This window comes from Acanthochromis polyacanthus, chromosome 13 (assembly GCF_021347895.1).
Source record: "Acanthochromis polyacanthus isolate Apoly-LR-REF ecotype Palm Island chromosome 13, KAUST_Apoly_ChrSc, whole genome shotgun sequence".
Classification (NCBI taxonomy): Eukaryota; Metazoa; Chordata; class Actinopteri; family Pomacentridae; genus Acanthochromis; species Acanthochromis polyacanthus.
Genome location: NC_067125.1, coordinates 25146950 through 25170789, shown reverse-complemented (window position 1 = coordinate 25170789; position 23840 = coordinate 25146950). Strand labels below are relative to the sequence as shown.

Genomic DNA, 23840 nt, shown 5'->3' with positions numbered 1-23840 from the left:
TACAGGAAGAACATCAAAGGGGCAAGAGTGGATTTTTCTTCATACTAATACTGGAGCTGGTTCTCTTTCCACGTTTGCGTTGTTGTACCTGTGTGACCAGCAGCTGGATGTCCTGCTCGAAGCTGTGCAGGAGTCTCTGCAGGGTGCTGGTGTTGGCGGTGCTGCACTGCCGAGCCCGGACCTCTGGCAACCTTCGATGTTTGTCCTCAATCTGAGCCAAAACCTGGAAAAAAAACATGAAGCAGAGCAGAAATGTTTACAGTGGCATCATCTGTATGGATATCTAGAAGAAGAAAAAAACAGAGAAAACTGAAACACATCTTTCATGCACACATTTAACATCCTTAGGAGGGGTTATAAAACCAAAAAGCACCATAAAGTCTCTTGACAACAATAGCTTCTTGTCGTATCTATTTGCATGATTTAAGAAAATGAACCACTAATGGTAAATTTCTGCTTACACAAAAAAAAATACCTTCTGCAGGGCCAAAACAGCAGCTAGTCTGCTTATTTTCAAGGACGCCGATGCATAATCAGCACTTCATTTACATTTGTGCAAATTTCTCAGCCTGTCTCTTCTACAAATGTGACTTTAAACTGTAGTGAACAGTTTTTGAATGCACTGGAAAACACTAAAAAAGGAGACTTAAGTGGTCCTTCTCATATCTACTGTATGTCTTTGTCACCTCTCTGCAGTCGGAGAAGAACTTGTGCAGCTGGTGGGAGGCGGCGAGCATCTGGGCCCGGGTCTCCATGAGCTCCAGCAGGTCGGCCCAGGCCTCGTTCACGCCGTCCTTCCACTCGGCGATGGTTGCCGCCTCCGAGTGGCCGTAGTCGATGAGCTCGTCCACCATCTGATTAACCGCCGTCACTCGCTCCTGCCCAACGCTGCCCGTCTCTGAAGCAAACTCTGTAAACTTCTCCTGCAGGACCTGGAGACACAGCAGAACAAAAAAGAGGGCACAGCATTGGTCATTTCATCTCAAATCACCACATTTAAAAAAAGCTCATGTCCGACCATCTTCAGTTGGATTGATTTCTATTTAAAGTGTTGAACACTGATTGAAGGGATCACGTGTAAAATCTGGGCTCATGGGGAACTTTAGTTTTAGAGTTAAAACTCTTAAAACAGGTGGTTCATGTTGATTTTTGATGTTGATGTTGTTTTCGTCACACCAATCTGTGGATCAATGGTTGAAGAGCCATAATTTGTGAAATATTGTAAATACAGTCCAGGGGCCTCATTTATAAAACTTTGCGTAGGATCCATACTAAAGTTTGCGTATGCTGAAAATCCGAAATGGGCGTATGCCCTTTGCCCCTGATTTATAAAACTTTGCGTAAGCACAGCTGCATGCAATTTCTTGATAAATCACACACCAGCTGGAAGATTGCACAGGTGGATCCACCTCACATTCCGCCCACAACACACCAACATTTTACCATGAATGGTCAATGCAAAGTAACTCATGAATGTATCTGTATATAAATAAACTGCGGGATCCACGGCATTTTACGCAGCGCCGGCCGGCAGTCTTTTCACTGCTGTGTGTCAGGATGAATGAATCATGTGTTGACCCAGGCCACCCTGCCACTAAATTTGCTATGATCATGTCCGATGTACAAATAATTTGTAAACTAACTGAATGTACATTTTTTCGGTTCACGTAGACAAATTCATCTTCACTCGGGGGTTGTGGTGTGAAGCATGTGTGCCTGCGTGTCTGTACAGGGCTGATTAATGGTTGGACGCTCATCCCATTCGGCCGCATATGGATAAATAAACAAAATTCTTTACTTTTTTTTGCCTTTTTACTGTGATAGTTGCAGTGAAGAGTGACAGGAAATGGGGAGAAGAGTAGGGGGAAGACATGCATAAAAGTGCCGCGGGCAGGAATCGAAGCCGGGCCACTGCGTCGGAGACCACCCCTGCAAATGGGTCTTCTGCTTTCCCCGATGAGCCATACGGGCGACGGGTGATCAATAAACAAAGTTATTTAATAAAGATCACCGCACCGGCCCCAGATGTGGACCGGCCCTTCGGTCAAACGACCGAATGAAATAACGTTCAATCCGCCCTTGTTGATATATGAACATAGTTCTGCAAATACAGTCGTCGGCTGAATGACGCACTATAGGAACATCTACAACAATGAGGGTTTATGATTATCCGGCTCTACAAGTCTAATATGTGATAACAATAAAGGTTTGAGATCAATCTGGTTTCAATTCGCCACTTCACCCTCCGGCACTGCCGTTCCCTCTGTCTCCAAAATGTGCTTAAGCAAGCATCAAAGTTGGCGTACCGGTGCGCACATTCTCACGCCAAGTTTGTTTTAGAAATCACAACGTACATAGCGTACGCCACTTTCTACGCAAAGTTTGTGATTTACGCCCTGTTTTGTGCGTAAGCAAGCATCAAGAATCAAGGTTGGCGCACCGGTGCGCACATTCTCACGCCAAGTTTGTTTTTATAAATCACAACCTTTGCCCTGTTTTGTGCGTACGCAAGCTTTATAAATGAGGCCCCTGAACTTTTGCTGGCTCATTGATATGTACCCTACTGGTCAAAAGTTTTAGAACACCCCAATTTTTTCATTTCTTTATTGAAATTAAAGTAGTTCAAGTCTCGCTTGTGTTGTTGGTCTACATTTTTGTTGTTTTGATTCCCGCTGTTGTCATTTTGGTCTCGTTTTTGTCCATTTTTTTTGTTGCTTTGTAACTTTATCGCCAAATTTTTTCTCTCTTTTTTGTTTTGTTTCATGTCGTTAGTCTCATTTTTTGTTGTTTTGTGTCTCATTTTTGTAATATTTTGTCTTGTTTTTTTTGTCTGACTTTTGTCATTTTGTTCGTAAAGTAAAATATTATGTGGTTCAGTTCCAGGTTCCTGTAACTAAATGTTTTGCGCCTTTGTATAAACTCTGTGATCTGTAAGTTGTAATGTGTAAATGAGCTTCAATTTATTTTTCCGGAGAAATACAAAAACGTACAAAAATAATGCCTTAACTGTGAACATTTTCAGAATGTGCTTTTTTGTACTAAAACAAAGGAAACATTTGGAGCTGTGGTTTTCTTATGGTGGTTAGTATGCTGTGATTTAACTGGTCTGGCTCACTGGAGATTAAATCAGGCTTAATGTGGACCCTGAACTAAGATGAGTTTGACAGCCCTAATTTAGTGCATCACTGCTGGTAAACCCGCTTGAAATCGGTGCATAACTTCAGCACTTTTAGTGGTTTTAGTATCAATATGTGACTTAAAAGAATAAAATCGTGTCTTGGATCTATTATTCATCCACAGAAACCATCTGTCCGCACGCTTACCGTCACGTGCTCGAAGTCCTGACCCAGTTCGGGCGAGCTGGCCACCACCTCCCTCTGGGCGATCCACTGCTCCAGCTCGTCCACCTCCCTGTTGAGCTGGTAGAGCCAGTACTGCTGCTCCAGGCGGCTCTTCCGCTCCTCCACCAGGTCCTTCAGAGACACGTACAGCCGGTCGATCTGGGACTGACGCTTGCTGATCTGCTCGCTGCGAAAGAGACGAGAGAGAGAGAGCGTCAAAACGAGCACAAAAAAAGGGAAATCTGTCGCATTAGAGGTCAGTTACCTGCAGAAGATTGTGCTTTATTTGAAACCACCACATAAAATGGTTTAACACATCCTGAATAATCAATAAATGAGGCTGGACTGCCACTTGAAAGAGCAATTTCTCTATAACTTTGCCATAAAGGCACAAAACAACCAGTGACTAATGATCTGTGAGGAAATGTAATCATTCAATCTCTGTTACAGTCAAACACTCTAATTCTATTTATTGATTTGTCTATTTATTCACCTATTTACATATTTTTAATCTATTACAATACAGATTTTTAGCTTTTAGAGTTAAATATTAATAATTATCTGTAAAACTGTCTTTACAACATAGAGAAAAGCCCAACACTCACAAGGCAGATAAAAAAAAGCACATTTCTAACACAAGAAATCACAACTCCGAGTGAAACAGAATCTTTAACCTGATGCTTTTACAGGGTTTCTGGGAAATGAAAGATGCTCTACAGGACGCCTTATTTGCTGCTTTGTGGACTGATGAGAAATAATAAATAAATACAAAAAACTGTGCAGAAACAGCAGCAGTGCATTTAACTGAATGAAATGTGTCACAAAATGTGTTCTAATGTGTTTTTTACACAACTTTCAGACATTACAATGTAAATATTAGATTTTTACAGTTACATATTAATGATTATCTCGATAAAAACGTCTTTGCAAGGTTGAAAAAAAAATCGAAAATTTCAAGAACTGAGAGCTCACAAGAGAAAACAGTTAATTTTTGACACAAGTAATCACAACTCAAAACGTTTCTGGGAAATAAAGGATGCTGTACAGGACGTCCTATTTGCTGCTTTGTGGACTGATTGAGAAAAATTATTAGAAAAATACAAAGAAAAGTGGAGAAACGGCATATTTGAGTCGATTTTGTGTCTAGTTTACTTCATTTCTATCAGTTGCTATTCTGTTTTTTATAATTTTTGACTTCTATTTCCATCTATCGCTATTTTACCAACAGATATTCACTTTCATTGATTATTTTTTCAGATTTTATTTAATTTATCTCATTTGGTGTTTCCTTATTGCACGTGGTAAGTAGGACAGTGTTTCCTCAGCTCCTCAAACCTCGTATATTAGAGTCCGTTTATTTCCAACAGAACTGTTTGTGGTGCTGTTTTATTGCATTTTTCTCCCTGTAAAGCCTCATATAAATAAAGTCTGATTTATCTTCCACAGGTCAAACAGAACCAACAAACTGAAGCTGTCTGCCAAAAAAATACAATAAACAGTTCTTCTTGTTAGCTGACTTTCAAAATCAAATCTCTCTAAGGTGGCCATGATGCAGAGAACTACATTCAGTTCTGCGATGACAGAAATGGCCCGTCGGATCGTGTTTGTGCTCGTGTTTACACCCTCACCAGTCTGGATGGCCCATCTCCAGCAGCTGCCGGCACTGCTGTGACAGCAGGCCGATGGTCTCGGCGTAGTCCTCGATGGTCTGCTCCAGGACCAAGTGTTTCTTCAGCAGCTGCAGGGTGCTCGGCTCGTCCTGGTGGGAGGAGGAGGAGGACGAGCTACACGTTAAAAATAGTGTTAGACACGCAGCACTAATTCTCAGTCCTGCTTCTGTGCAGAAATGTGACTCAGATTAGAGTCCAGCAACATGAGACAGCAATCATGCACAGTACTGTTAAAAAATTTGGGTTTTGTGCTTGTTTTTGAAAGGAGAAATGGCACCAACAGAGCAGCAGTTCGTGGGTGACCCCAAACTTTTGAATGGTAGTCTAGGTCAACTTAATCTTATTTCAACTTTAACTAAGACAGAGCAACTTTAACTCGTTTTAGAGCAACTTTAACTAATGTAGAGCTACTTTAATTCATATAGAGCAACATTAACTCCTTTAGAGCAACTTTAACTCATGTTAGAGCAACTTTAACCAAACATTTGAACGGTAGTGCATGTTGCAGAGACGTGCAACGATTTCGACAGCGATGCCCAGATGAATTCACCTTCCCCTTCTCCTCGTTCATCATGTGCAGCTCCTGCTCACTCAGCCAGGCCTCCACCTCGGCCGTGTCAAAGTAGTACTGCTGGGCCTGGTACATGGCGTCCAGGACCAGCTGCCTCCTCTCCGTCTCGGCCCACAGCAGAGCCCACAGCTGGGCCAGCTGGTCGTGTCCGGCCCTGACGCAGTCGGCCTCCGGGCTGCGAATGGAAGCGATGATGGCCGCCCGCTCCAGGACGTCCTCGATCCGGCTCCTGTGGCCCTGCAGCTCCCTCTGGAGAGTCTGGAGGACAGAAACATGATGGATGGCGTGTAGAGCAGAGCAGGGTGCAGACTTCAGTCACGTATTAGATGAAGGCGGCAGCTCGGATCTTTTCTCTCACCTGGTTCTTCTTCATGAGCTGCTGGACGGCCTGCAGAGTGGATCCATGTTCCTGAGCCATGGCCATGGGGAGGCGTTCCTGGACCCACAACTACAATCACAACAACCTCTTCAGTTAAAGAGCAATAATCACTTCTCTGTGCAATTATAATTCCACTACTATCCAATAATAGTAATAATAACTTTAGTTATATAGCACCCTTAAGAACAGCACTGACAAGAAGCTTTGACAGTTGAAAATGCAACACAGGCAGTCAAGCAAAGCATAAGGAGACGAGGCAGAGCAGTCAATTAAAATAAATAGGAACTATGATTGTAAGTTAAATGAATAATTAGCTAGACTAGCACGCAAATCAAACAAGGGAACTATGTGGGTTTAAAAAAACAGAATCAGACTGAAGGGAAAAAGTTAGAAATTAAAAATCCCCCAAAAAAGAAGAGAGAATTAAAGAATTAGAGATGACATCACAAAAAGGAACCAGGAATTTTAATTTAATTTAATTATTTTTAATTAAAAATTTTTAATTAAATTTAGGCAGCTATAATAAAAAACAAGAGAGAGCATCTAAAAAAAAAGGACATAATACAAAATAAACCACTAAATCTAATTAAAGCTAAAAGTAAAACAAAAGCGAGTCCATAAAAGAGGGTTTTAAAAGTGAATTGTACACTGTATATTTTTCAAAATATATTTTATTTTCCCAGTGTTACGCATATTATTTACATGCTTCATTCATATTTTTTTCTACTTATGTTTATATTTTTAGAACCTATTTTTCTACTCGTGTGTGTTATGTTACATAATAAAATACTCTGAATGCTGTAAGTATTTCTGATTCTGAACAGTGAGACACACAGAGGTCAATATTGAAAATATATTATATTGCATATCTTCACCTCATGTCTGTTAAGTTTAAAAGACTATTTAAACCAGTCGCTCACTCTAGTTGCATGTTTAAAGTCAAAGTCTAATTTATTTACAAAGCACTTTGAAACAACCAGACTTGACCAAGGAGCTGTACAGAAGAGTAAAGACACGATCAGAAGATGAAAATAATAGAACTAAAGGCAAAATACACAATAAAACCTAAACAATAAATAGACTAAACAGACCGGACTGCCCCCTGTCAAAAGCTTTAGGACACTTTCTCATTCAAATGAATGAGAAAGGCCAGAACTTCAGACACCCCATCGGAGTGGATTCTTCCTCTTTGGGTCTCGGTGTGTTTATTGCTCATAAATAATTCCCTACAAAAGTTTTAGGACACTTTCACATTCAAATGAAAAAGAAAGTACACCCTTTTGACAGGGGGTGTACGTGCACACGGAAACAACAAACCTACGTGACGTGAAAAGCCAAAGAGGAGGGTTTAAAGAAAGCTTTTGAAACAAGACGGTGAGGAGGCCTGTCTGATGTGCAGCGGGAGTTCATTCCAGATTTAAGCCTCAAATTAAAATAGATTTTTTTTTTGTTTCTTGAATATTGCTCGACCACAGGAACATTTATTGCAACTCCAGCTCAAGAAAGTTTCACACACAGGAGATTTAAAGAGTGAATCTGTTGCTTTACCTCCCCTGTTTGGCAGAAACACAATGACTGAAGGATGAAACACCGATCTGTCTGTGTGTGCTGCTTGTGATTTTGTGAGGGAACGTTGTCACAGCCTCCTAGTTAATAACGCTGTAACTTCAAGCGCTTTAATATAATTTAATAAGTGGGTCAGAGGCTCATTTACTGTTGCGTTACCTCATTTAGTGACAGATAGTGATTTAATAGATGTTTACTGAACAGAAAATCTACATAAAAGTGTAGTTTTCTGCAGAAATATTGCAATGTATGTGAATTTGATCGGATTTTTTGCATTTATTAGTGCAGCAAAGTAGGATTAGACGGGTAATATGGAGTGAGAAAGCAGAGGAAGGAGCTTAGGTGAAAGTTGACCTGTATTCTCAGCCATCAAATTGTCCTTTAGAAAGATTCTACAACTTTCCACATTTGATACATACTTAAATAACTGGGCAGCATGTTTGGTTTTCTTAGATTTCACGTCAATAAGTTACATTTCCAGCTGAAATAATTTATCTGTAGCTGAATTAGTCAAAAGAATCCAGAAAAAATGCATCTCAACTCAGTGTCACATCAAAATTGCTGAATTTTTTTGGTCAAGTTCTCATTTTTTAGATTCACTTTTACAGTCTGCAAAGAACAAACATGTTTAACCATCGTGTCATCCTGCGGGCCAAATTGACCCATTTTAAAGTTCGTAAGAAAAATATTTTCACAGTGAAACTTCTGATGTCCACATTTTCAACATTTTTGGAAAATTTTTGAACCGTTTTTGGTTGAAAAAAAGAAATGCTAGAAAAGATGTTTTGTAAGAACATTCACAAAAAAATCAACCAAAACCCAGAGAATTCTGCTGGATTTTGGTAGATTTTTTTTCTTGTGAATGTTCTTAAGAAAATATCAGAAATGTTGCGGATATATATGCAATCACTTTAGATATTTTTAGGATTTTTTTGGAAAATTTTCACTAATTTTTTGAAAATTACAAGAATTTGCTAGCTAAATTTGGGGGATTTTAAATTTTTCTTTCTAAAACTTTTAGGGGAAATTTTTAAGGAATTATTAGAATTTTCTTCCTGAAGGTTTTGAAATTTTTCAAAAATTTTGGGATTTTTTTTCTGATTTGTTTTTTTTTTTTCCAGACAAGGAAACTATATTTTTTGGTGTCTGCAAATGAAGACAACAGGAGGGTAAATACGAGCAGCAACAATAAATACATGAAATACCGTGGCCGTAACATGACAGTTTCCTTTACAGTGAGTGTATTTGTGTAGTGGAAAACTCACAATCTCGTCCTCCAGGTCTCGTCCGACTTGATGAACCTCCTTGGACGCCAGCAGGATGCGTCGCCGCTCCTTCAGCGGCTCGATCAGACGGACCATCCGGGCCTCCACGGCCGCCTGTCGCTCGGCAACCGTCTCCTTCACCTGCGTCTGCTGCGGGATGGAGGACGCCTGCACCTGCAGCTGCCCCACCTCCTTGTACCAGTCCTCCATCTGGGTCTCCATCGTCTGAGGAGGAGGAAATCGTCAGATCGGACGGGAGAAAGGGAGCGAGGCAGTGAGAGGAGGCGTCGTGTGGAGGTTAGAAAGAAATGAGAGGTGATAGAATGGCAGGAGAGAGATGAAAAGAAGGCGACAGAAATGCAAAAATGATGAGTTTGTTGAATATTTAGCTTTTTTTTTTCTTGCAAGACAGATTTATTTAACCAAAAATGATCAGCTTCCATTAAAATATTATCAGATATCCTCCTGAGACCCATTCATTTATGTCCTCTGTCATGGACATCAGTTGTTGATCTATATTTGATTAATTTCAGAAATCTCAACACGCTCAGTGGATGACATCCTGGCCTTTCTAATGATGTCTCATGTGACTGGATGGGATGAAGGGAACTTTGTTTTTACACTGACAAAAATGAGACTGCCAGGAAAAGAAGAGAAAAGTCAAGTCTAAAATTGTTAAGATATCGTTTAACCTATGGTAATCATATATTTTCTTGTTTGTGAACATATCAGGATTTATGAATTGGAGTCAGAGTTCAGTTAAACTTTTTGTCAGGAAAAATAACAGCCTCTTTATGAATGTCAAGTGCAATGGACACGAGGACGCTTTAAACGCTCCTGTTGTCCTCATTCACAGGCACCAAAAAAATATTGTTTCCTTGTTTGAAAAAAAAAATCCAAAAATTAAGCCAAAAGAAAAATAATTCTCAAATTTCTGAAAATTTGCAAAACCTTCAGGAAGAAAATTCCAATAATTCTTTAAAACTTTCCCCTAAAAGTTTAATTTTAAAAAAAATTAACCAAATTTGGCAAGAAAATTCTTGCAAATATTTAAAAAATATAATAACAAAATCCTAAAAATATAAAAATAAGTGATTATATATATATATATATATATATATATATATATATATATATATATCAGTAAAACTTCTGTTTTCTTTAAGAACATTCACAAAAAAATCAACCAAAATCCAGCGAAATTCGCTGGATTTTGGTTGATTTTTTGTGAATGTTCTTAAAGAAATTTTTTTTTCCCCACCAAAAAAATGTTCAAAAATGTCCCAAAAATGCCAAAAATGTGAAAATGCATATTTTTTTCCACATGTTCAAACTTTAAAACAGGTCAATCTGTCCTGCAGGACGACATCAGGGTTAATGAGGGTTAGCTAGTAGCTAACTAGCATGCTAGCCCTTTGTTTAAATCTTTGCCCCAAAACACATTTCTTTGAGCGGTAATAAACACATTGAATGTATTTTGTATGTAAAGTGATTAATATATAGCTATGTTTCATTCAACCTCTCAAATTTTGCACTAGTTATTTAGTTTCGTGAACAAACAGAGTGACATTCTTGTTTTCTTGTCGACTTATTTTGATTTCAAAGTGTCGCTGTTTTTTGTTGTTTTGTTTTTTAAAGTTGGACATGCTGTAAAATGTAAAATAAAAATATTCTCTAATAAAATTCTAAATTGTGAGATGTTATTTTTGGCTCCAAAAAAGGCAGGAAATCACAAAAAAGATCAATTGAATGATACTTTTCCCCTCGGTTCTCAGGAGGATATAGTCAAAAAGTTTGCTTTTTGCTAACCTTAACCCTGAAATAATGCTTATTACTACTTCACTTCTTGAGTTAACTACATCTCTGAATATTTACTACACTGTATATTTACATTTTCTGCGTATTGTACTTATGTTCATCTCTATATTTTTTTGTTCTGTTTATATTTCAAAGACTTTGTATGGGAGCAACTGTCTGCAATTTCCTCCTCAGGGATAAATAAAATATTTCTGATTCTCAAATACAGCGATAAATATTTGCATCAGTAAGGTTTAGACTTTTCTAAACACACTGAAGCGCCATTCAGTACCTTTATTTTGAAAAACACGGACAAAAAAAGCAGAAAAAGGGCCCAAAGAGCAAACGAACACGTGGTCTGACAGACAGGAAGTGTAGTGAAGGTTACTGTACCCCTTTAGCAGGATGGATGCTGGGTAGTGGAGTTTGGTTTTGGATGATGTGGTAAAGCAGTGCTGTTAAAGGAAGCTGTAAGCGGCATGCTGTGGGAGAGGAGAGCGAGAGATGTCTGGTGAAATGATGGAGCAATGAAAAAGGATGAATCTGAGCCCGAGTAAAATAAATAACTGAATAAATGTGACTCCTCCAAAGCACCAGAGCAACATCCAAATGTCAACACGTGCAGAAAAGAAGAGCCTACTGTCAAAAAATTAACTCTAAACCATCAAGTGTGGCTTTAACTCGGCTCAAAGTGGCATTTTTAGAATCTGAATCCTGCTTCACACTTAGAAATCAGCTTTTATTGCGGTTTCTCGGTGTTTGCTCGGGAGATTTTCACTATTCTCAGCTCAAACGGCTAAAACAAGGATCTTTACTCATTGTGATCTGATTAACACCCACCTGCTCTGCTCTGCTACTAAAAAGACTAATAACAATAAAGGCCATCTGCACTGGAGACTGCGTGAAAACCAGCCTGCAATCATTTCCACATCCGAGGAGATAAACGGCTGCCTACGTCGTCCAAAGACCTACTTCTTCTGCTGCTTTATATTCAACTGACAAACTAGCAAACGCAAAGAATAACTATAATAAATCTAATTAAATAAATCGGGCTCCAGATTGCAGCCATCTAATCGCATTTTCTGGCAATTTCTGGACACTGTGCTGCTGAATTTTATATCTAGGAGCACTCAGCTTGACTTGCAAATGTGCTTCCTGTTTGTTTTTGTTTTTAAAAATCCACAAACTACATCTTGTGACACACCAGAGAGGAGCAAGAAGTGAAGTAAAGACCCTCCTGCAAAACTGCAGTCCAAGATTTCTAAGGAGAAGGAATCAGCAGGTGATCTGGGGTTAAAACAGGAACAGTTGAAGTTGCAGATATTGCCCGGGACGGCTGGTATAAACGGGCTAACAGGGCTAAGCCCTCCTAAGCAAACACAAAAAAGATGAGAAAATTATTTTTTAAATAACTTACAACAGATTGTTTTACGTTTAGGTGAAAACAAAGGTAGCAACAGCACCAATCAGTCAAAAGAAAAACATAGAATATCTCTAAATGGGCTTATTTTTTACAGCCCCAGCAGATACAGTCCGCGTTCATTCATTTCGTTCTTGTAAGTGATTGACAGGTGTCATGTCCCGCCCCCGTGATTTACTGATCATTTGGGCTAACTTCGGTCAGCCCACAGGCCTTTGACGCAGCGAGAAAAGGTTAAGCTATGGCGGGCGTTAGCATAAATGAGGTGGATTATTTGCTTTCATGTCCATTTTCCTCAATGTCTTTGGAGGAAAAGCTGGAAGTTAAGAGACTGGGATCACATCGGCTGTCGATGTGAGCTTCTTTTCAAATAAGGTAGGCCCATGTTGACCTGTTAAAGGACTGTGACACTTTGTTGTTGCTGAGGTCATCTGTTGTACTGAAGGCGTGTTTTGCACTACATGTCGCCAAACAGTTGTAATAAGACAGTTGCAGCAGGCTATCTGTGGGCAGTCGTTGCAGCTGGAACATGTTTTGTACTGGTGTGTGTGTGTGTGTGTGTGTGAGTGTGTGTGTGTGTGTGTGTGTGTGAGTGAGAGTGAGTGAGTGAGAGAGAGTGTTGATGTAGAGCACTAAAAATGTATAGTGTACCTGTAATTGATGTAACTGTGTGTATCATAGGTGATGGTGTTTTTTTTTTAGCTGTGTTAACCATTTAATCGGTATTATGCATTTGTTAGCCCAATCAACAAATTTCACCACCAGTCGCCACTGGATATTGCAAAGAAATCAACCCTGTATATTCTACATAGTCAGTTTGGTCTAGAATTTACAGGAAAAACTAAGCTTATTAAATCCACTGCAAGCTGAATAAATGGAACATGAAGCAGAACTATGCAGGGACACTAATGGAACTGCTGCACTAATTTTATGATTTTTTCTCTTCATATTGCAACTCTTTCTTTCAAAATAAAATAAAATTTGCCATTTATTCCAAAAGCAATTATCAGCAAAACGACTAAGATGGAAAAATACATGCATGTGCTGCGTTAAGAAGGACCGGAGTTAAAAGCAGGAAAAGTTAGTCTGAAGCCCTGCAACTAAATAAATATGAAACCCAAACATCTGGGGAATGCAGCAGGAGTAATCGGAGCACCGGGGGTCAACTGGAAGCTCTTATTAGCTGGTGTTTAAGCTCTTAAAATGATAAATGAACTGTATGTAAATTAATCTGAAAAAGGCACAAAGTAGCTCCACAAACATCCCCGCTCACAATCAGACACATAAAGCAGCTGCTCAGTGTTCAAGATTTTAAACATTTCTAATGATTTAATGCTACATAAACTGAATTATCGTACCATTAATGTGTTTTAAAATGCGCGAAATCTGCGTATTTATTCAGCAAACGCTAATAAAAATCGACAAGATGCTAAAAAACACAGTAACTTGTGTTTGTAAAACGACGTTGGGATGAAACTCTTAGTCGTTTTTTTTCAGAAACCATAAACACAGATGAAAAATGAACCCCCGACTTTGCTGAAACGAGATGAAAAAGCTAGAAAGCAGGAAACGTCGCAGGCTGTTAGTCATTTATTCAAACGCCGTGTTTGGTTTGAATATTCATGAGGCGAGTTCATCGGCGTGAAGCGATAAGAACGTAAACAGTGAATCATTCTGGAGACATGCGGAGAAGCAGAGAGTCAGAACCAAGATTTAGGTCAAAAACAGAAAAAAGCAAGAAAAAAATCACTTCAGTCGCTCATACTGGAAGTAAAGGACGATGGAAAGGAGTGATTTTAGATATATACAGATACAAAAACACAGCAGAGAAACAGCAGCAGTGGCATTTAATAACTAACTGAAATGTATCACCAAGCATGTTCTCACTTTTTTCTGCACAAATTAGAGACATGACAAATATAATATTTAACTTTTACAGTTAAATATTAATGAGTATCTCAGTAAAAATGTCTTTGCAATGTAGAAAAAAGGCAAAAACCTGAGAAATGAGAACTCACAAGGCAGAAAAGCAAATTCCTGCACAAAAAAAAAATCACAACTCAAAGCATTTCTGGATTTCTGGGAAATAAAAGATGCTTTTACAGTTAAACATTATGATTACCTTGGTAAAACTGTCTTTGCAATATAGCAAAAAAAATCAAACATTTCAATAACGAAGAACTCACAAGACAGAAAAAAAAGCTAATTTTTGACACAAGAAATCACAACTCAAAGCGTTTCTGTGTTTCTGGGAAATAAAAGCTGCTCTACAGAACGTCTGATTTGCTGCTTTGTGGACTGATTTAACTGATTGTAATGTACCACCAAATGTGTGCTAATTGTTTTTTCCACACAAGTTATAGACAGTACAATGTTAATATTTACCTTTTCCAGTTAAAATTTAACTTTTGAAGTTAAATATTAATGATTATGTCAGTAAAAATGGCTTTGCAGTGTAGAAAAAAGTCAAAAAGCTGAGAACTGAGTAACTCACCAGACTAAAAAATCACAACTCAAAGCGTTCCACAGAAAGTGCCTCTTCAAGGGGAGTGTTTCTGGTGGGCTCTTCCTACCTGCAGTTTCTTGAGCTGCTTGTTGACCGTGGTCAGGTCCTGACCCTGGTCCACGTAGGCCAGTTGGCCCTCCAGCTGGCCCAGCCTCTGGTCCAGGCTCTCGTAGCTCTGCACCAGCAGGTCGGCCTTGTTGGCCTCGAACAGCTGCCGGGCTTTGGCCTGGGTGGTGCTCTCCAGGTCCTGCCAGCAATCCCTGATCTCCTCCAGCTTCCTGCGGACCACCGGGCTGAGCTCCGGCTTCTCCTGGATCAGCTGCTGGCCCTCCTGGATGACGGGAGGAGATGCAGACGTGAGGAAAGACAAAAAAAACATCCGATTTAAACAGTTGTATCAACACGACTCCTCAGTCTGCTTCAGTGTCACGTGAAACATTTCATTTTCATGTGCAATGTTTCCTATTCTCACTTCTCAGGTGTAATATTTCAGTTTCATTTGCAAAACTCTGATATGCGCAATATTTCACTTTTATAAGCAACACTGTCAATATCATGTGAAATATTGCCATTAAATATTTCAGGTGCATTATTTCATTTTAATTAAATATTTCAGGCGCATCATTTCATTTTAATGTGCAATATTTCATTTTGATTAAATATTTCAGGTGCATTATTTTATTTTAGTTAAATATTTCAGGTGCATTATTTCACTTTAATTAAATATTTCAGGTGCGTTATTTCACTTTAATGTGCATTATTTTATTTTAATTAAATATTTCAGGTGCATTATTTCACTTCAATGTGCAATATTTCATTTTCATTTCATTTTTCAGGAGTAATATTTCATCTTCATCTGCAATATTTCATTCTAATTACTTTTTCAGGTGCATTATTTCATTTTAATGTGCATTATTTCCTTTTATTTACATTTTTCAGGTACAATATTTAATTTTAATAAAATTATTTGTGGTTTTGGTGTGATCCTGAGATGCTCTGAAGGGTGTTTAACCTCAATGAGCTGACATTTTATAGACTCAACAGAAAATAATGTTTAGATAAATCAGTAATGAAAATATTTTTCAGCTGCAGAAAGGTCAATATATATATGTATATAATTCACTGTATTTACCTATTTTGCTTGTTTACTATCATTATTATTACCTATTTTAGCTTTGTGTTTATGGTTTTACCCTCTATTTTCTTTAATTCCACTCTTCCACTGCATTTTATTATTTTATCAGGTGTTTATTTTGAAAATCTTTGCATGTGTTGGGACTTCCTGAGTATCTTTCTTAAAGCACTTTGTTTTAAAATGTGTTCTATAAATGAAGGTATTATTAATATTGTCTTGTGATAATGATGTGCAGACAGCAGACACTGTGTGTGTGTGTGTGTGTGTGTGTGTGTGTGTGTGTGTGTGTGTGTTGTGGTATTAAAATGCCTCATAAAAACTCCCCCCTTCCCCCCTCCATTCTGCTCTCTGCTCGGCTTTTTTATATTTTTTCTGCCCCCTTTTGTATCTCGACACACTCTGAACCCCCATTAGACACACACACACACACACACACACACACACACACACACACACACACACACACACACACACACACACACACACACACACACTCTCATGTTCACCTGCTCCTCTGCTTCTTTTTTATTTTCCATTCAGCCTCCCCCACAATAAAATCCTTCCCCCATCCACTTGATATTCATTTTTTTTGTTGTTGTGCAGCCCCGTGTGCGTTTTTTTGTGTCCAGGAGAGAAAAAGAAGAACAAGAAAACAACGTAAACAAAGAAAAAACACAAACAAACGAGGAAAGAATGGCAGTGAAACCAGCAAAAAGACAGTTCTGGGAAACAAAACCTCACACATGAAACAAAACCTCACACATCTGACACCTTCTTACACACTAATAATATCATTTAAGTTATTAATACTTTAGAGTTTGAATAAATAACACGTTAGATGTGAGAAACTCATTTTTAAACCATATTTTCACCAGAGGAGCCTTTCCGGATTTAATATGATTTTTAATTTTCTGGAACTGTCTTTTATTTTATTTATCATGTCTTTTTTTTAACCTCCTGTCCCTACAAAAATCTTTTATAGGACTTTTATTTATTATATTTTTTATTATTTTATATTTTAACCAGCTACCATGCGTTGGTTTTTATATCAATTATATAATTGTTGTTTTTTCCTGTTTTTTTTAAACTTGATATTTCTTTGAAATTTGTAAAGTGTGTTTAAAAAGTGCTGTATAAATAAAGCTTATGATGATTACTTTTATAAGTATTATAAAAAACATGCAAGAGCATCTCAAAGTCTTCTTGCCCTGGTTCACTCAAATAAAACAGCACTTTTATGGATATTTCTGCTCATTAAATAAAAGCTTTCAGTGCTGTGGTCATATTTGGTTTGCATAAAAAATGTAGAAAGAATCCAGTAAAAAGTTTATGTAAAGCGATGAAGCTAACTACAAACTAATAAAGAAAGATAAACAATTCAATGCAAACAAAAACAAACAAGGAAAGACATTTAAAACCATAAACAGAAATCTGACCTTAAATCCAATCAGTTTGACAGCTAGCTGAGCTACAATATTTTATTATTAGACATCCTAAAAAATTAGCAGTAAGGCAGCAATTGAAAGTACATGTAATACTACTAATAACAACAACAACAATAATAATAATAAATTCTTCTTGCACTAGTTCACTCCCCAAAAACAACAATTTTACTAATATTTCTGCATATTTACTTAAACAAAGGCTTCTATATATGTGTTTCCAAAAAAAGAAGGAAAACAAGCCAGTAAATGTCAATTTATGTCCTTAGTTAAAGAATTAAAGCTCCAGTGCAAAACACAGCAAAGCTATCACAAACTAACATGATGATACTAAGCATGAAACGGATGAAAACAAACAGCTGAGTTCAGTGGTTAATATTTTAGGTTTTCCAGGTATTTTTAAATGAATTAGAGCACTGAATGAACAGGAATTACCACCTAATGTTGGAATTAGAGGAAATATCAGGTTGGAAGTTCACCTAAAAGGACTTGAATCATCTTCTAGGAACTTTTCTGTTGCACCAAAAAGTTGTGGAGACATTTAACAGGAAGTGGGTCAGTAAGAGCCAAACCACCAGTAGATTGAAAACCAAGTCACTAATATGGCTAAAAAATAATTACAATGTAGGTGTAAATATGCCAAAACCTTTAAAATGATCAAATTGGTCATCCTGTGTACCAGAATTTAAAGTTACAGCACATTTTGAGCATTCAATTTCTCATCCTAACTTGTTTTTCTGACCCATTTCTCTGCCAATGACTACATTTTCCAACATTTGGCGCCTGGCAGGAGGTAATTTCAGGCTCTGCCAAGACGTTTCACCGGGACGGTATCTCTGAGTCACAACATCCTGCCACCTGACTCACTCAGGTTATCTGGAAAATCTGCAGACGCCTCATGACGGGAAACGAGACGGCACCGATGTGATAAGAAGGAACAGTGGAACCATGGAGAAAAATCTCCGGTTGCACCGAGGCAGCTCTAAAAAGTGGATATTAGTGAGAAAATATGAGTGGTGCAAAATAAATGACAAAAAAAAATCACAATTTCCTCTCTAAAGCTGCATTTAAACTGTGTAAAAGCCCAATATTAGGTCAGCTATTTCAAAATAAAAGTCATATGTAAGTCTAAGTTTCCAAAATCTAAACAAGAATATACACAGAACTAGCAGTAGTAGAAGAATGTGCTGCAGACTAAAAGACAGAAACCAATAATTCCCTTAAAATAGCTCCATTTAGAGTCTAGAAATACATATTATAATGTCTAATATTTCAAAATAAAAGTCATATGTAAGTCCAAATTTCCAAAATCTAAACAATAATATAAACAGAATAACAGTAATATAAGGTGTGCAAAATAAATGACAAAAAACAACTATTTCCATTCAAAAGCTGCATTTAAACTGTACAAATACACAATATAAGGTCAGATGTTTCAAAATAAAATGCACATATAAGCCTAAATTTCCTAAATCAAAACAGGAATGTACACAGAACTAGCAGTAGTAGAAGAATGTGCTGCAGACTAAAAGATAGAAACCAATAATTCCCTTAAAAACTCCATTTAAAGTCTATAAGTATATACTATAAGGTCTAATATTTCAAAATCAAAGTCATACATAAGTCTAAATTTCCTAAATCAAAACAGGAATATACACAGAAACAGTAGTAGCAGAAGAGTGTGGTGCAAATTAAATGACAAGAACCAACAACTTCCCCTCAAAAGCTGCATTTAGACAGTAGAAATGCACAATATAAGGTCAGATATTTCAAAATGAAAGTCATACGTAATTAAATAAATCTAAAATTCTGAGAATATGTCTTGGCAAATATTTTGCAAAATCAATTTTTTGTCGAATCATGTTAAGAAATGTCACAGTATATTACATTGCACACAGTACATAGAAAATTCTACATAGCACATGAAACGCTACATACACACGTGGACAAAATTGTTGGTACCCCTCAGTTAAAGAAGGAAAAAACCACAATTCTCACTGAAATCACTTGAAACTCACAAAAGTAACAATAAATAAAAATGTATTGAAAATTAAATAATCAAAATCAGCCATCACTTTTGAATTGTTGATTAACATAATTATTTAAAAAAACAAACTAATGAAATAGGGCTGGACAAAAATGATGGTACCCATAACTTAATATTTTGTTGCACAACCTTTTGAGGCAATCACTGCAATTAAACGATTTCTGTATTTGTCAATGAGCGTTCTGCAGCTGTCAACAGGTATTTTGGCCCACTCCTCATGAGCAAACAGCTCCAGTTGTCTCAGGTTTGATGGGTGTCTTCTCCAAATGGCATGTTTCAGCTCCTTCCACATATGTTCAATGGGATTCAGATCTGGGCTCATAGAAGGCCACTTTAGAATAGTCCAACGCTTTTCTCTCAGCCATTCTTGGGTGTTTTTGGCTGTGTGTTTTAGATCGTTGTCCTGTTGGAAGACCTATGACCTGCGACTGAGACCAAGCTTTCTGACACTAGGCAGCACATTTCTCTCCAGAATGCCTTGATAGTCTTCAGATTTCATCGTACCTTGCACACTTTCAAGACACCCTGTGCCAGATGCAGCAAAGCAGCCCCAAAACATTACTGAGCCTCCTCCATGTTTCACCGTAGGGACAGTGTTCTTTTCTTCGTATGCTTGGTTTTGGAGTCTATGAACATAGAGTTGATGTGCCTTACCAAAAAGCTCCAGTTTGGTCTCATCTGTCCAAAGGACATTCTCCCAGAAGCTTTGTGGCTTGTCAACATGCATTTTTGCAAATTCCAGTCTGGCTTTTTTATGAGTTTTTTTCAGCAGTGGTGTCCTCCTTGGTCGTCTCCCATGAAGTCCACTTTGGCTCAAACAATGACGAATGGTGCGATCTGACACTGATGTACCTTGGCCTTGGAGTTCACCTTTAATTTCTTTGGAGGTTGCTCTGGGCTCTTTGGATACAATTCCAACGATCCGTCTCTTCAATTTGTCATCAATTTTCCTCTTGCGGCCACGTCCAGGGAGGTTGGCTACTGTCCCGTGGGTCTTGAACTTCTGAATAATATGAGCCACTGTTGTCACAGGAACTTCAAGCTGTTTAGAGATGGTCTTATAGCCTTTACCTTTAAGATGTTTGTCTATAATTTTTTTTCGGATGTCCTGGGACAATTCTCTCCTTCGCTTTCTGTTGTCCATGTTCAGTGTGGTACACACCTTTTCACCAAACAGCAGGGTGACTACTTGTCTCCCTTTAAATAGGCAGACTGACTGATTATGAGTTTGGAAACACCTGTGATGTCAATTAAATGACACACCTGAGTTAATTATGTCACTCTGGTCAAATAGTTTTCAATCTTTTATAGAGGTACCATCATTTTTGTCCAGGCCTGTTTCATTAGTTTGTTTTTTTAAATAATTATGTTAATCAACAATTCAAAAGTAATGGCTGTTTTTGATTATTTAATTTTCAATAAATTTTTATTTATTGTTACTTTTGTGAGTTTCAAATGATTTCAGTGAGAATTGTGGGTTTTTCCTTCTTTAACTGAGGGGTACCAACAATTTTGTCCACGTGTGTATATAGTACTATATACAGTGCATTTTGGAAAACATAAAAACTTGAAAATACTGCTATAATTGACGTTGCTTTGAAAGTATTGCATTTGATATCTTTATAGAAGTATTTCAATCAACAAAAATAGCAATATTTTACAGATATTTGCCTTTATTTGAAAGGAAATTGTGTAACTTAAAGATTTAAAATAGGAAATAATTACTGAACCTGTTTCCTTGCTTTGTTAAATGGCAGATAACATCTAGTAAATTGCAGAAAAGGGATTTAATCACATTTTAACTCCAAAAAACAAGCTGAAACTGTAAACAATATCCACATTAAGCATCTATGCTCTTATATAACATTAAATTACAGTCTTTACTGTATTTAAATCAGTAAAAAAATAATTATTTTACAGATAAGTGCCATTTTTTGAAAGAAACCTGTGTATGTTATATTTTGAGACGTTTGCACAACATGCATGATCAAATATTTGCTTTACAAATAGAGAAAATATTTGTGTATTCCAAAAAATACATGAGTTTTGACATATTATTCAAATTATAACTGGTTAAAATGAGAAAAACAAACACTACAGGCTGAAATTCCTGAACCAGCAAGAAAAAAAATGGAATTTTCCTCTTAACAGACTGAAATAAATCCACATAAACCAGCGTCGTCTCCACATGAACACACAACCAGAGAGCAGCTACAAGCAGAGCTGCTACACCTCCGTGGTTTCCAGCGTTACGTCAGCTTTCATTCTAGTGTTTCTGCTGCTAAGTGGGAGGTTTTAAGCGTGGGTTGGAAGCAGATTCACCCACCAGCTCAGAGCCGCTACTCCACTCACAGATACTCAGCCTGCAGCTCCAGCAGGACACAAACCTCCAACGTTCACACACACAGGACCCAAACCTCCAACGTTCACACACACAGGACCCAAACCTCCAACGTTCACACACACAGGATCTGACCCTCCAACGTTCACACACACAGGATCTGACCCTCCAACGTTCACACACACAGGATCTGACCCTCCAGCGTTCACACACAGGATCCGATCCTCCAACGTTCACAGGAACCAGGAGGATCCACGTCCAGCTTTGTTTCTAAAGTTTAGCTGCATTCAAACACCAGGTTTAATCACTCATCGGGACGAGCACTTTAAACAGGAAGTCTGTGTCACAAACTGCAGACATGGAGATGCAAAAAACTAAAGCATCTAGTTCCTAGCAGCTTGATGCACACCAGAAAGCAAAGGTCAGAGTATCTGTACCTTCTTTGCAATGAGTTGAACCATTCATTTTTACTAATCTCTCTGCTCAGTCACCTAAATTCATGGAAGCACAACAAAAAAATGATTGGAGTACACATTTAAAGGCATTAGAGGAGATTTAATTTCCTACGACTTTGAACATAGCATGCACATGCGCACATACAACCTCTCCCTCACCCCCCTCTAACCTCCCCCCTCTTAACATTTACGAAGAAACGCCGTCCTCCAGAAACTTGCGTAGCACTCGTGAAGTTGTCTTTTACGGCTGGGTCCCCCTGGATCTTTATCTGCTATTGTGTAAAAAAAGATGAGCAAAACAAGTCGCCAGCTAACTACGAAGCTATACCAAAGCAACACATACAGAAAACACGTAAGTCCAAGGCGTACGTAATCTACGCAACTAGGCCTGAGCCGGAAGATTTTTGATTGACAGGAAAGGGAGCAAACCAAACGCCTCGGTCCGAGCGCATTGATTGGCTGATGTTTTTCAGGTCCTGCCATGTCCACAGTTTTTTTTTTTTTTTTAATTCTTTTAGAGACCATACATACAAGTCCACTAAAGGTCAGTATATTCATTTTATGTGAATCAGACAAATTAAACAAAAAAAAAAAACATCCTCCATAATGCCTTTAAAGCAGTGAAAATGAGCAAACAGCAGAACCAGCGCTAAGAAACATCTCCAAAAAGTGGATATAAATGAGAAAATAACAGCGTGGTGCAAAATAAATGACAAAAACCAACAATTTCCCCTCAAAAGCTGCATTTAAACTGTATAAATACACAATGTAGAACTGTAAATAATGTCTACATTAAACATCCATATTTTTACAAATGGTAATTGGCTCTAATAGAGCATTAAATTACACAATTTTTACTGTATTTAGATCAGCAAAGACACCATTATTTGTCAGATATTTGCCCTTTTTTGTAAGAAAATTCAGTATCTTAAAGATTCTAAACTGTTAACTTACTGATTTTCTTAGTTTTATTAAGCTATCATTTAGTAAATTACAAAAAAATGATTCAATTACATTTTAATTCTAAAAAGCAGGCCAAAACTGTAAACATCTGCATTTTTACAAATTGAAATGTATTGTTTTACACTGTTTGGCAGTAAAACTAAATAGTTTTATAGAATAATATTTGTAGCTTTGAGAGAATTTAAGGATCATGTGTTTTATTCTTGCAATGAAAAACCTCTGAAAAGTCCATTTTACAGCCTCCAGTAACTGCATCCACTAAATGAAGTGTATTTTTCTCCAAAAACAGTGGAAGATTACAGACGTGTTTGTGATATTTTTTGTACCGGCGCTCATGTTGCTGCTGAACAGCCTGTGAAGAGTCGTCACCCACACAGGAAGCTCCTCTGGCTAATAAAGTGGAGGTTGGAGAGTTTTGCTCTAAACTCACAACTGACGACACGTTTTCCAGAAAGTGCAGCTGGAAGCAGAACAGAGACATCGCTCCATCTGCCTTAAAGTGCTGCTGCAGTAAAAGCATCGCTCTGACTGCAGCAACAGAAGGACACAACTTTTAACTGAGTTTTTCTACTTTCAGCCCCTGGAGTGTTTTCTATCAACAGCATTAGAAAGCTCAGAGAGCCTCAGGATTATAGGAGAAAACACTGATGGCTTTCATGTCTGATCTGAACTTAATATGAGCTAAGACAAAAGTGAAGAAATTCTGCACTGAAAAACACTAAATCCTGTCAAAAACTGGGTTAAAATGGTGGAATACTGCAGAATTCTAAAACCGACTAGCAGCAAATATCTGTAAAATCAAATTTTTAGCAAAATAAAATACAATAAAATAACAATTTTACAAATACAAATGAGTATTTATGAAAATGCAGATTTCTAATCTGAAAGTTTGGTACAGTTTTGCAGGTTTTTACGGAGCCCCCTAGGGGACATCCTTCGTGT

The 23840-nt window shown here is 37.8% G+C and overlaps 1 protein-coding gene across 4 annotated transcripts in view; it reads right to left on the bottom strand.

Moving 5' to 3' along the window:
* LOC110969264 (spectrin beta chain, non-erythrocytic 4) overlaps positions 1-23840 on the bottom strand; it is a 127956-nt gene that overhangs the window by 23989 nt on the left and 80127 nt on the right. For all 4 annotated transcript variants that reach the window (XM_022219312.2, XM_051957733.1, XM_022219313.2 and 1 more), the window contains 8 exons: positions 14583-14846; positions 8793-9017; positions 5941-6030; positions 5562-5840; positions 4970-5100; positions 3324-3528; positions 687-932; positions 89-223 (listed from right to left, as the gene is read on the bottom strand). In XM_022219312.2, the coding sequence (XP_022075004.2) occupies positions 89-223; positions 687-932; positions 3324-3528; positions 4970-5100; positions 5562-5840; positions 5941-6030; positions 8793-9017; positions 14583-14846 (1575 nt within the window). The remainder of the gene's footprint in view (positions 1-88; positions 224-686; positions 933-3323; positions 3529-4969; positions 5101-5561; positions 5841-5940; positions 6031-8792; positions 9018-14582; positions 14847-23840) is intronic.